The sequence below is a fragment of the Stomoxys calcitrans genome, chromosome 4 (assembly GCF_963082655.1).
Source record: "Stomoxys calcitrans chromosome 4, idStoCalc2.1, whole genome shotgun sequence".
NCBI classification, from domain to species: domain Eukaryota; kingdom Metazoa; phylum Arthropoda; class Insecta; order Diptera; family Muscidae; genus Stomoxys; species Stomoxys calcitrans.
Genome location: NC_081555.1, coordinates 160,711,090 through 160,724,837, shown reverse-complemented (window position 1 = coordinate 160,724,837; position 13,748 = coordinate 160,711,090). Strand labels below are relative to the sequence as shown.

The window sequence follows — 13,748 nt, the reverse complement described above, 5'->3', positions numbered from 1 at the left end:
ACATTGAAATATCCATTTCCGACCCTATAAAGTATATATATTCTTAATCAGCGTAAAATTCGAAGACGACCTAGCCGTCTGTCTGTTGAAATCACGCTACAGTCTTTAAAAATAGAGATATTGAGCTGAAACTTTGCACAGATTCTTTTTATATCGGACTATATCTTGATATGGCCCCCATATAGACTGATCCGCCGATTTAAGGTCTCAGTCCCATAAAAAGTACATTTATTATCCGATTTTGCTTAAATTTCGGATAGTGAGTTGTGTAACGCCAGTCGACATCCTTCATTTGGTCCAGATCGGTTCAGAGTTGGATATAGCTGCCATATAGACCGATCTCTCGATTTAAATTCTTGGGCCCATAAAAGGTGCAATTGGGAAAATGAGTTGTGTTAGGCCTTTCGACATTCTTCTTCATTTTGGCCCAGATCGGTCCAGATTTGAATAAAGCTGCCATACAGACTGATCTTTCGATTTAAGGTTTTGGGTCCATAAAAGGCGCATTTATGGCAAAGATCGGTCCAGATTTGGATATGGCTGCCATAAAGACCGATCTCTAGATTTAAGGTCTTGGGCCCATAAAGGCGCATTTATTGTTCGATTTTGCCAAAAATTGGGAAAATTAGTTGTGTTAGCCCCTTCGACTTCCTTCTTCAATTTGGACCAGATCGGTCAAGATTTGAATATAACTGCCATATAGACCGATCTCTCGATTTAAGATATGGACCCATAAAAGGCGCATTTATTGTTCGATTTCGCCGATATATGCGACAGTGAGTTGTGTTAGGCCCTTCGACATCCTTCTTCAATTTGGCTCCGATCGGTCCAGATTTGGATATAGCTGCCATATAGACCGAACTGTCGATCTAAAGTCTTGGCCCCATAAAAAGCACATTCATGATCCGATTTCGCAGAAATTTAAGACAATGACTTATGTTTGGCTTTTCCACATCCGTGTCGTATATGGTTCAGATCAATATCCGCGTAGAATTTGATCCAAATCGGACCATATTTCGATAAAGCTGCTATGGGGGCATAAATTAAGCATTTTTTTACCGGATTATAACGAAAGGTGGTTAACATATATACCCGAGGTGGTGGGTATCCAAAGTTCGGCTCGGCCGAACCTAACGCCTTTTTACTTGTTACAATTTACTTAGTAGTGGATTGTTCTAAACACTGATATTTAATAAGACTGAGCGACAAACAATCCATCTTTTGTTCAATCCCATGACAGCCGGTTATATGTACCGGATTGACCCGATGGAGTCCTTCATCGACAAGGGCTGTCGCCTCAGTGTACAACACACTGCTACAACAACAACAATACACAATCCATAATCGACCTCTAAAGTTTTGCAGACGGAACACCTAGCAATTCTATTCCCATGTATGATGACCAACATAAACGATAAAAATGTCGGAAAAACAAACTTATCTGGAAACGGTGTAGCATTTATAGCAAACTATTTCGCAATTAGATGACGCTATTAAATAATACCAGCAGAATTGGTATACAATCAATCCCATGGCAGCCGGTTGTACGCACCGGATTGACCCGATGGAATCCTCATCGGCAAGGGCTGCCGCCTCAGTGTACGTGTTCGTCTTTTTTCGTCATGGGAGAGGCACTCCAAATGGGGCCATATTTTGATAAAGCTGCTATGGGGGCATAAATTAAACATTTTTCACCGGATTATAACGAAAGGTGGTTTACATATATACCCGAGGTGGTGGGTATCCAAAGTTCGGCTCGGCCGAACCTAACGTCTTTTTACTAGTTACCTAAAATTGAGCGAAAAGAAAAAAGTATATGCTTTCTTTGTAGATTTCAAGGCAGCATTTGATAATATATCGAGACAAGCCCTTATTTATAAGCTTTTTCAAATGGGTATATCATATAAATTCGTTAGATTGGTAGAACAAATGTACAACAATACCCAATCAGCTGTGTGGAACGGAAAAGAAATATCCGAATATTTTGAAACAACGAAGGGTGTTAAACAGGGTTGCCTTTTATCACCATTATTATTCACACTCTACATAAATGATTTGCATGATTATATTGAAGGCGGATTATGTGTGGAATCTATCAATATAAGATTACTTCTATATGCAGATGATATTGTGCTGCTAGCTGATGATATTAAAATCCTACAGAATATGATAGATAAATTAGAATTATACTGCAAAAGATGGAGCTTAGAAGTGAATATAAGCAAATCGGAAATAATGGTTTTCAGAAATGGAGGAAAGCTAAGCAAGTACGAGAAATGGACATACAAAGGCAGGGAGATAAAAATCTGCAACGAATTTAAATATTTAGGAGTAGTATTTACACCCAAAATGAAATTTCATAAACATGTGCAAAACAGAAATAATGAAGCAAAAAACGCAATAAATTCTATATGGAAACAATTTATGGAAAGAAATGATATAAATATGAATAACAAATGGAAGGTATTTTTAGCTGTTTGCAGATCCATTCAAACGTATGCTGCTCAAGTTTGGGGATACTCTTATTTTGAAGAAGTTAATACACTGCAGAGATATCTTTTGAAACGGATTTTGAGAGTACCAAGTTTTACTCCAAACTACGTGTTGATGCTGGAAACAGATGTAGAAGATACCCAGATTTATACTCTGGGATTACATTTGAAGTATATAGAGAAAACACTGTATCACCATGAACCATGCAGGCTCCCGAAACAATTATCTAATATTATATTGGAGAAAAATACATTTTGGGCAAAAGAAATAGCTACCCTGTCGCAAAACTTTAACATACAATGGGACCAATCCACTTCATGTTTAGCTAACTGGAGGGCATTTTGCAAAAATTTACTCAGCAGCATAAAAATGCGACTACATGAGGAGAGACTATGGAGACAACAGAACTGTCAGAGTCTGCGAATTTATAAATATTTGAATCCAAACCGAGCTCAGCTTTACCTGAACGATAAAAATTCTTACAATAAGATCGTATGGATATTCAAAACACGCAGTGGAATGATTCCTTTGGGGTATAATAAATTTGATTCCGATACATCGAGTAGAGAGTGTAAACTATGCAATTTGCGTGAGATCGAAACAATACAACACTTTCTGGGAAAATGTCCTGTACTTCAAGAATTCAGAATGTTATCATTTCAAAGACCAATATTAAATGAGGAAGAGGTGATTAGAGTACTTGATGGCGAAGAAGAAGAAGACTGGGATAGGTTGGCAAACTATATGGAAACCACTTATAAATATAGAAACTTTTTAATGAATGAATTCGATTAACTTAAATTTGTTTTATATATAACGCGATAGACGTAATTATTACATTATCGCAAATTCCAACTACTTCTAAAATTGATTTTTTTGAATCTTTGTATAAATTGTATAATGAATGAAAACAAAAAATTTTCTCAATAAAGAAGTATTACTACTTACTACTACTAGTTACCTCAGTCGCCTCAGTGTACAACACACTGCTACAACAACAACAATACACAATCCATAATCGACCCCTAAAGTTTTGCAGACGGAACACCTAGCAATTCTATTCCCATGTATGATGACCAACATAAACGATAAAAATGTCGGAAAAACAAACTTATCTGGAAACGGTGTAGCATTTATAGCAAACTATTTCGCAATTAGATGACGCTATTAAATAATACCAGCAGAATTGTAAAAACAAAACACACGACGGAATACATTTGCATTTGTTTAATGACAAATCTAGAAAGTTTAAATACTTCACGATAATAATGTGAGGAGACTACGACCACGTTCAAAATACCATCGCAGATAACAAACAATGCTAGGAGACATGGCGGATTCCCCATGGTATAATCAGCACCGTGTGCACTTTGGCAAACACGTTGAACGGTATGTTTTTTTTTTGCCTATCAAGTGCAAAAATGTGAACTTAAGGAAGCAAACCCATGTGTGTTTATCAATTAGAAAGCGAGTGTGAAATGACGCATTGTCTGAAACACACAACTGATTAAAGAAATGCGAAATGCTAAAACAGTTTCTAAGCCAACAAAGTTACCAGCTAAATAGAGTCATATACGCTGCTTTTGGAAACCAACACCTCGTTCGTGTATATAACAAACACGTGTCTTGTTTAGTTATAACTGATATACAATACCTGTATGGCAAGGCTAGTAGTAGTTATTCTCGATTAAATCAATTGTGTTATATATTTTTTCCATTTATTGTTTTATATAACACTGATATTGAATATTTTCCAGTTCTAAAGCACAGATAAGTGCATTTATTATTAGAATACATTATAAATGGTAGTTGTAAATGGTGGTGAGTGACCACAGGTGTGTATGCACTACTACTATTCTAGTATTTAAGGTTTAAGGGAGCTACATATCATGGGAATCGCTTTGAAGATTATAAAAAAAATATATATAAACCTAAATAAAGTCTTGGGACTTTAAGTAGGGCCTCTTTATGCATATGGGCTTTATAGAATTTTATTCATACATTTAATAAAAAAAGTAGTGACATGGTGATGAAAATTTCATGCCTGCAAGGCAACGATTCGAAAGTGTTTCCTTTTTTTGTTAAAAATAGAAAATTAAATTTAACATTTTTAACTACCAGAGTTAAAATCAAAATATGTAACTTTTTGTTTAACAAATAGCTGCTGTTACTGCTACAGTTTGATAGATTATTGTTTTGGTGGCAGCTTCTGATCCCTTGATCCCAATCTTATTATTGTATATGTGGTTTTTGTGATATGGGCTGCTGTTCATCGTAAATGCGATTATTGCAGCAACATTTATGAAGCGGCAGCAAAATATTCTTGAGACTTCTTGGGATCGGCGACCATGGTTTTTTGTCCGGGCTTCCAGTTAGCTGGGCAGACTTCACCATGTTCATCGGTGAACTGAAATGCCTGCACAAGGCGCAATGTTTCATCAACATTGCGGCCTACAGGCAAATCATTAATGGTCTTTTGGCGCAACACTTGATTTTTGTCAATGATGAAGAGACCACGGAATGGTATGCCAGTATCTTCATCCAATACACCATAGTCGCGGGCAATTTTCATGGATTTATCAGCCAACAAGGGAATATCCATTTCACCCAGACCACCTTGCTTGCGTGGGGTATTGATCCAGGCCAAATGGGTGTATTGACTGTCTGTGGAGCAGGCAATGACCTCACAGCCAATGTTGCGGAATTCAGCGGCACGATCAGAGAAAGCAATAATTTCAGTGGGACAAACAAAAGTAAAGTCCAAGGGATAGAAGAACAACACAACATATTTGCCTTTGTAATCCTCCAAAGAGATATCCTTGAAGACACCCTTGACAACGGCGGTGCCTTTGAATTGGGGAGCTGGCTTTTGCAATTTAGGCATCTGAAATGAGAAATAAAAATGAAAAAGATTTACAAGATTATATCACAAAATGAGTATAAAAATTATACAAATTGCTTAAAATCGAAAGGTAGATTAAAAATTTTCTAATACCAACCGCCGAAGACGGATCACTCTTCACCACGACAATGCAAACTGCATTTTTGAGCACTCAAAACATCGATTTGATGAGCCATCCGCCGTATACTCCCGACTTGACACCGAATGACTTCTTTTTATTCCCGTACGTAAAAAATAAAATGAGAGGTCAACGTTTTTCGACACCTGACGAAGCGGTTGATGCGTTCAGAATGCATGTTTTGGAGATACCTCAGAGTGATGAAAGTACTTTGACAATTGGTTCAAATGCATGCAAAGACAAAATTTTGATGAAATTTTTTCTAAAGACAAAATTTTGATGAAATTTTCTCTAAAGACAAAATTTTGATGAAATTTTCTCTAAAGACAAAATTTTGATGAAATTTTCTCTAAAGACAAAATTTTGATGAAATTTTCTCTAAAGACAAAATTTTGATGAAATTTTCTCTAAAGACAAAATTTTGATGAAATTTTCTCTAAAGACAAAATTTTGATGAAATTTTCTCTAAAGACAAAATTTTGATGAAATTTTCTCTAAAGACAAAATTTTGATGAAATTTTCTCTAAAGACAAAATTTTGATGAAATTTTCTCTAAAGACAAAATTTCAATGAAATTTTCACTGAAGGCAAAATTGCAATGAAATTTTTTCTTAAGACAATTATTGTAGGAAATGTTGGCGGGTATAAAAATAATGAAATTTTTTATAAAATCTATTCAGTCTACACAGTATATGGCAAGCTTGATTTCAAGCATTCTATTTGCAATTGAAATAATTCTTGGCATTTGTAGTTGCCTGTTCGTTGTCTATACGTCTATCGAAACCATCGAGTTAAACCCATTTGCCTCAAACAGATTTTCCCTTTAGAAAACAATCGCTCGATGTGACTGTCTGGGCACATAAATATGTCAATGTATGCCCGATTTGGCTAAAATTTAATTTATTAAGTACGAAATAAATCCATAAATATTGGTTCGTTTATCGGGTTATTTCGTTTATAGTGCAATTTTTATTGTGTAAAACATTTTATTGATTTAATCGTTTTTAATGGAAAATACATAGTTGCTATCTTTAAGGCAAGATATTAATTCTACGCTCATACATTTTTATTATGCCAGTTAAGAATGGTCTAAAAGGTTTTTGACGTACTTATTAGAGAGAAAGATATTCTGGATAACGTGGTAGTAAATTATAGATTCCATTGCAGGATATTGTCCGGATATAGACCATTCCGTTCAATGCTTTCTATTCAAAGAATAGGACAGCAAAGAACTTAAAAAAGTAAGGTAAAATGAGTGGTGTTACTCAATTGACCGGCTTTCTGATTTGCCAGAATCATCATCAGCAGAAATTTGTCAAATGGATCACGGTGCTTTGTATACTAACTCAATAACAGTTGGTTGCTAACTGAATTTGAACAGGGCTCTTTAAGACGACTTGATTCACAAGAGCAATAGAAAACAATTAAAATCTAACTTCCCTTATAAAAAATCCAACTTATCCAACAATGACAATAGCAACAAACGAACACAATTTTGCCCAACTTATTTGTGCTCTGCACTGAGTTCAACCAGCGTTGTTGTATATGTGCAGTGAATATATTTTCTAATCTGAAACAACTTTTGGCAACTTCAAGAGGCCTTCCAGAAAGAGCATTTTGAACACGCTTTTTAGAGCTGCACATTTACTTTTGGTAGAAAAGAAGGTAAAATATGTCAAAATGCTCTTCTCGATCTTCCATCTACATCAGGGCACTAAACTAAACACTAACAAACATTTTTGCAATTAAGCCTTAATACATATATCAGACCGGCAGGGGATAGCTGTGAGCACCACCACTCCGGCTGGGATTTTGAGGTCCGATTTGTGTGGTGCTCATAGATGGCACGAGAAGCTCCAATCCTATGGCAGCCGGTTGCACGTGTTCGTGTTCGTCTTTTTTCGTCATGGCAGAGGCACATCCCGGAGTGCCTTCTACGCACGCTTCTGGTCCGTGCCGGGATTGAAAAGAACCCCGGACCCTGATTCTGTTCGGTTTGCCAGAACCGGCTCCATCATCGGTCGGTGTCGGTGAGGTGTAACCGGTGCATGGAGTGGGTACATTTCCGTCTTACTCTGGCCTCACTTCACTACGGGAGTATAGTCATGCTATTGAAGTTATGTCGCAAGGTGCTGTGCGAACATAGCCAGCAGTGGGTCACAAGTGTCGTCGTCGTCGGACTATGTGACCCCCTCTGATGTGCTGGTTGCCGAGAGGAAATTCCGAGACATTATTAACGCAGCAGCCGCTGGCTTTATTCCAGCCGGTCGAATACCCCAAGTGCGGACCAATTTCCCGGCGCAAGCAGTGGTACTCGCAGACGAGCGTGATGGGATTCGTGGTATGGACCCCACTTACCCCAGAATCAGCGAACTGAATCTGGAAATAAACAGGGTAGTCAACGAGCATAAGCGGAATTTGTGGCTGGAACACTTGGAGCAATGTAACTTAGGCACCGGTGTAGGCAAACTGTGGTCTACTGTTAAGTCACTCTCGAACCCCGGTAGACGGGATGACAGGACCTCAGTCACTTTTGGCCAAATAACCGTGACTGATCCGAAGGGATGCGCCAGGTTGTTCAACCGTCAATTTATTGTGCATACCGAGAGAGACAGGGCAAGGAGGAGAGCCTATCCTCCATTCCACCCCCTCCAGACGTCATATAGATCGTATCATATGCGGACGATTGTACGATCATGGCATCAGGCCCCCCACCCATTGCTGACATCTGCGATAGGTTGAACGTCTACCTCAACGAACTTGCTCATATTTCGCTGCAAAAAATCTGAAGATATCTGCCACCAAATATTCAGTCATTGTTCACTACAAATACGCGTGAGGTGAATAATGAGCTGACTATGATGGTCGATGGAGAAATGATTCCGACCATCAAGTGTCCCAAAATACTTGGCGTCACATTTGACAGCTCTTACACATTCTCCTGACATGTCACAGCAATCTGCAGTAAAGTCAAAAGTAGAAACAAGGTCCTCAAGTCACTCGCTGGCAGCACTTGGGGTGCAGACAAAGAAACCTTGTTGACCACGTACAAAGCAATTGGCCTTTCTGTGGTAAGTTATGCAGCGACAGTGTGGTCTCGTTCTAGTTCTGGCTCAATTACGTTCCGGCAGATGCAGCCGCCTCAACTCCTACAGAGCTAGGATTGATGTTTACGTGCAAGATGTATGTCCCGATTGTAACCAGGGACCTGCTAACTGCCCGGCTAGACCCAGATCCTTGTGGACGCACCCCATCTTAGTCGCAGAGTTTCAGGGTTTTGACACTCAACAGAATCAAGCAGATGATAGAGAGAGCAATCCTTTGATTTGACATATTGAGAAACAAAATTCGTGATTTTGAACCTAACTCGTTTTTACATGCCTGAAAAAATTAAAATTTTTAAATACATTTCTACTCGAGTAGTTTTAATGTTACGTTAGAGATATCGAATTTCATATGATATCGATAGCTTGCTTACTGCATTGCATGGGTTACAAAAACAAAACCATTGTTTCCTCTTCTATTGTAAAGTATGGTAAAAATAAAGCAAAACAAGTAAAAGCGTGCTAAGTTCGGCCGGGCCGAATCTTATATACCCTCCACCATGGATCGCATTTGTCGAGTTCTTTTCCCGGCATCTCTTCTTAGGCAAAAAAGGATATAAGAAAAGAGTTGCTCTGCTATTAAAACGATATCAAGATATGGTCCGGTTCGGACAACAATTAAATTATATGTTGGAGACCTGTGTAAAATTTCAGCCAATTCGTATAAGAATTGCGCCCCTTGGGGCTCACGAAGTAAAATAGAGAGAACGATTTATATGATTCATACCATAATACGATTCAGACCATAATAAACACGTTTGTTGATGGTCATGAGAGGATCCATCATACAAAATTTCAGGCATATCGGATAATAATTGCGACCTCTAGGGGTCAAGAAGTCAAGATCCCAGAGCGGTTTATATGGCAGCTATATCAGGTTATGAACCGATTTGAACCTTATTTGACACAGTTGTTTAAAGTAAAAATAAAATACGTCATGCAAAATTTCAGCCAAATCGGATAGGAATTGCGCCCTCTAGAAGCTCAAGAAATCAAATCCCCAGATTTGTTTATATGACAGCTATATCAGGTTATGAACCGATTTAAACCATACTTGGCACAGTTGTTGGATATCATAACAAAACACGTCGTGCGAAATTCCATTCCAATCGGATAAGAATTGCGCCCTCTAGAGGGTCAAGAAGTCAAGACCCAAGATCGGTTTATATGGTAGCTATATCAGGTTATGGACCGATTTAAACCATACTTGGCGCTGTTGTTGGATATAATAAGAAAACACGTCGTGCAAAATTTCATTCCAATCGGATAAGAATTGCGCACTCTAGAGGCTCAAGAAGTCAAGACCCAAGATCGGTTTATATGGCAGCTATATCAGGTTATGGACCGATTCAACCCATACTTGGCACAGTTGTTGGATATCATAACAAAACACGTCGTGCAAAATTTCATTCCAATCGGATAAGAATTGCGCACTCTAGAGGCTCAAGAAGGCAAGACCCAAGATCGGTTTATATGGCAGCTATATCAGGTTATGGACCGATTTGAACCATACTTGGCACAGTTGTTGGATATCATAACAAAACACGTCGTGCAAAATTTCATCCCAATCGGATGAGAATTGCGCCCTCTAGAGGCTCAAGAAGTCAAGACCCCAGATCGGTTTATATGGCAGCTATATCAGGTTTTGAACCGATTTTTACCATACTTGGCACAATTGTTGGATATAATAACAAAACACGTCGTGCAAAATTTCATTCCAATCGGATAAGAATTGCGCACTCTAGAGGCTCAAGAAGTCAAGACCCAAGATCGGTTTATATGGCAGCTATATCAAAACATGGACCGATATGGCCCATTTACAATACCAACCGACCTACACTAATAAGAAGTATTTGTGCAAAATTTCAAGCGGCTAGCTTTACTCCTTCGGAAGTTAGCGTGCTTTCGACAGACAGACGGACGGACGGACGGACAGACGGACGGACAGACGGACGGACATGGCTAGATCGACATAAAATGTCACGACGATCAAGAATATATATACTTTATGGGGTCTCAGACGAATATTTCGAGTAGTTACAAACAGAATGACGAAATTAGTATACCCCCCATCTTATGGTGGAGGGTATAAAAAAAGAAGAAAATTTGTAAAATGAAATATGGTAAACAAATTTAATTTCTCTGTCTACGGCTAGAATGTACCAAATAAAGGGTTATCTACAAATCTATTTTCCTCGAATTCACAGAATTTAAAAAATAAGGAAAAATATTTGTCATTCAGTATGATTTAAGTGTTACTTATTTAAATGACAAATGGCGTCACAACCTCCACTCCTAATTTTTTTCAATGTTATCATCTTTAACATACATAAAATGAAGAGATATGGTTTAGCGGCAGTGATTTATGTTGAGCTAAATCAAATTTCATAGATGTCTAGTTCATGAGCCAAATAACGGAGCATGGGGTGAATGAACACTTGTGTTGTTCCAAAAGCTTGGATAATAGAAAGCCATGCACAAATATAAACCTTTTTCTTGATCGTCTTTATGGTCTTCAATTATTACGCAACAAAAATTTGCCGGCTATCAAAAGGTTACTTACTATCTTCCCTTCCGACACACCAAAAGGTTTAAGCTTAAACCGGTTTCCACAAGTTTTACAAAACTTCTAAAAAACACGGAGAATGGTGGGAATAAATATTTGCAAATGAAATATTGCCCAAAAAGAGGAGCAAGCAACGCAAGTTAAAAGAAAAATACAAAAAACCATGCCACAATAACAAAGGGGCTGCCTATGTAGAAATGCTAGCATGTTTGTGTGTGTGGGGAGCTTTTTGTTTTTGCAAAACTATCGCGTGCAAGGGATGGATGGCGGCAGCTAATGGCTGTGTGCGAAGTAGAGGAGACGAATGAGACGCAACAATCGTCGTCATCTCTCCCTTCTTTTAGCGAGACACACACAGAACCATGACGATGCACATCCATTTATACAGGGAAACAAATGCTCAAATGTTGTTGTTTTTGTAGTTACTGTAAACGTAGAAATGAAATTCTGAAAAATTCTATAAAGTTCTCTTATCGTTGACCATCGATTCTAACACAAAACTGATGTAGAATAATGTATGGCAAAAGCAATAAATAATTACTAAAATATTTCAATAATTAGTTTCCATTGAATTATTGAGTCATAATCACCATTGATTTCTGGTCCATTCAAACAAAGGCAATTAACATCCGCCAACAGAAATAAGCACAATCACTTCACAACAACTATGGTCCTAACGATTTCGAAATAACTTATTCTTTTAAATTTGTAATGCACCACTCAAGTTTCAACCGGCATATGAAAATAGTTTCATCAGATGAGGTCGGTAACTACAACAATCCTTATTGTCTAATAAAAACAAATTGTAGTTTATTAATCATTATATCACTCACCTTTAGTTTCTATTTAAATAAATTAACGATAGACAACAAATTATTCTCTTCTCGATACCGGCAGATGAAATTTAAAAAAATTTCAAATTTCCGTTTCAATAAGCGAAGTTTAGCCACCAAAAGACGAATCACTAATGTCCGATTTGCGTGTGTTGACTAGGGATCAATTCCGACTTTCGATTAATCGACATTTATATAAAAAAAGGGTCGAAATCGACTTTCACTGATTCATAACGTCAAATAATCGACTTTGAAGTCAAATTATCGACTTTTTCTTTATGGGGACTTTTTATGGCACATCATGATGTGTGATCATTGTAGTGCTCAGTTTACATGGCACATTTTAATCCGTGGTCAGCTTTTTAAATCCGCCTTGCCATGGTACAAGAACTCATGCGAAGAACTCATGCGAACAGCTGAGTACAATTTTTTTAATTTGACCAATTTCCTAATGTCAAACGTTGATGTGTGTGCTTTCATGTGTATTTGTGTTTTTAACATGGAAACAAAATACTTGGAAAACGAAATACTGGTTGTATTTTTTTATTCAGGTTTGGTTTTTGCAAATTAAAAAGCTTCGAGGAATTGAAAAACGGAAAAATGCATGGTCGTTTTACGATTCTTTGCGGTTGTTTTCGTGACAATAACAAATCATCATCATTCACTCAACATTGAATTTGGCTCTCATCGGTGGGTGAACTAAACAATAACTTATGAATTTCACTGGGCCAGACAAATGATGTAATTTTTTCTTCTTCTAACCTCGGCAGACATACTGCTGCCCAACGGGCATTTGACATTACGAGTTGTAAACAATCCACCAGGGTTGCACTGAAAAAAGGTTGTTGTTGGCCCTATCTTCAAAGTTCTTGTACCATGATAACAACCACGATATATTCATTTACAGGTAGTGGCAGTTACCCAATAACAAAATATTGAGTATACTATCTTTCAAAATCAGTGATTAGTGCAACTCTGATTTTGTGTAAGTTTCTAGTTCGCTCCATTTTTCGTTGTTTGTGTGTATTATTGTTTTTAACTATAATACGCACACAAACAAACAAAATTTGCTGACAGATAATGCACTTCGCGAGAAAAAATTGTACTCAGCTGTTTACGGTACCCTACCTGGAAATTATGTCATGATGACAACCATGATACAATTAAGAGGTAGTGTCGTCAACAAAATTCTAACCCCAACGAAACTACCTTGAGTGGCAAATGCTATAAATTGAAATGTCAAAGTGGTTTTAGAAATAAACTTTGTTTTACAACTTATCTTCTTCAAGTATGTTTTATATTTGCATTTTCATCATTATAAAAATGTTTTGTTGCTTATATGAGGAATATCGGATCAAATAGAACATATTTTTAAGATTTTAGAAAAAAATCACAGCTGTGTTATCAAGCCTTTGACATTTAGTTTTACTGCAAAATCAAAACAAATATAACAAAATTGTACTCAGCTGTTCGCATGACCTCAATTAATAAGTGCATCCTGGATAACAACAAAGAGAATGCAAACAAAAATCTGACATTTTAATACCGTCAAACCCTGCCGGCTGTTAACAGCTGTTCGTGTGAGACTACCTTTTTAAATCCGCCTTGTGTTTTTTTTCAGGTTTTACCATATAAAACATAAATCCAATTTTTGCAGGATTTAAACCCCGCTCATTAAATCCGGATTTTAGGCTCTCGTTAGCTGATTTTATAAAGGGAAAACAGATGATCG

The 13,748-nt window shown here is 37.4% G+C and overlaps 2 protein-coding genes across 2 annotated transcripts in view; one reads left to right on the top strand and one right to left on the bottom strand.

Moving 5' to 3' along the window:
• LOC106080381 (small G protein signaling modulator 1) overlaps positions 1 to 13,748 on the top strand; it is a 72,353-nt gene that overhangs the window by 14,492 nt on the left and 44,113 nt on the right. The window lies entirely within an intron of this gene.
• LOC106080382 (peroxiredoxin 1) lies at positions 4,186 to 12,161 on the bottom strand. Its single transcript, XM_013241758.2, has 2 exons — positions 12,017 to 12,161; positions 4,186 to 5,377 (listed from the first exon to the last, which is right to left on the bottom strand). The coding sequence occupies exon 2, from the start codon at positions 5,375 to 5,377 to the stop codon at positions 4,793 to 4,795; it is 585 nt and encodes a 194-aa protein (XP_013097212.1). The 5' UTR covers positions 12,017 to 12,161; the 3' UTR covers positions 4,186 to 4,792.

Coding starts and splice junctions, on each gene's coding strand:
- LOC106080382 (XM_013241758.2), bottom strand. CDS start 5,377: ATGCCTAAATTGCAAAAGCCAGCTCCCCAATTCAAAGGCACCGCCGTT.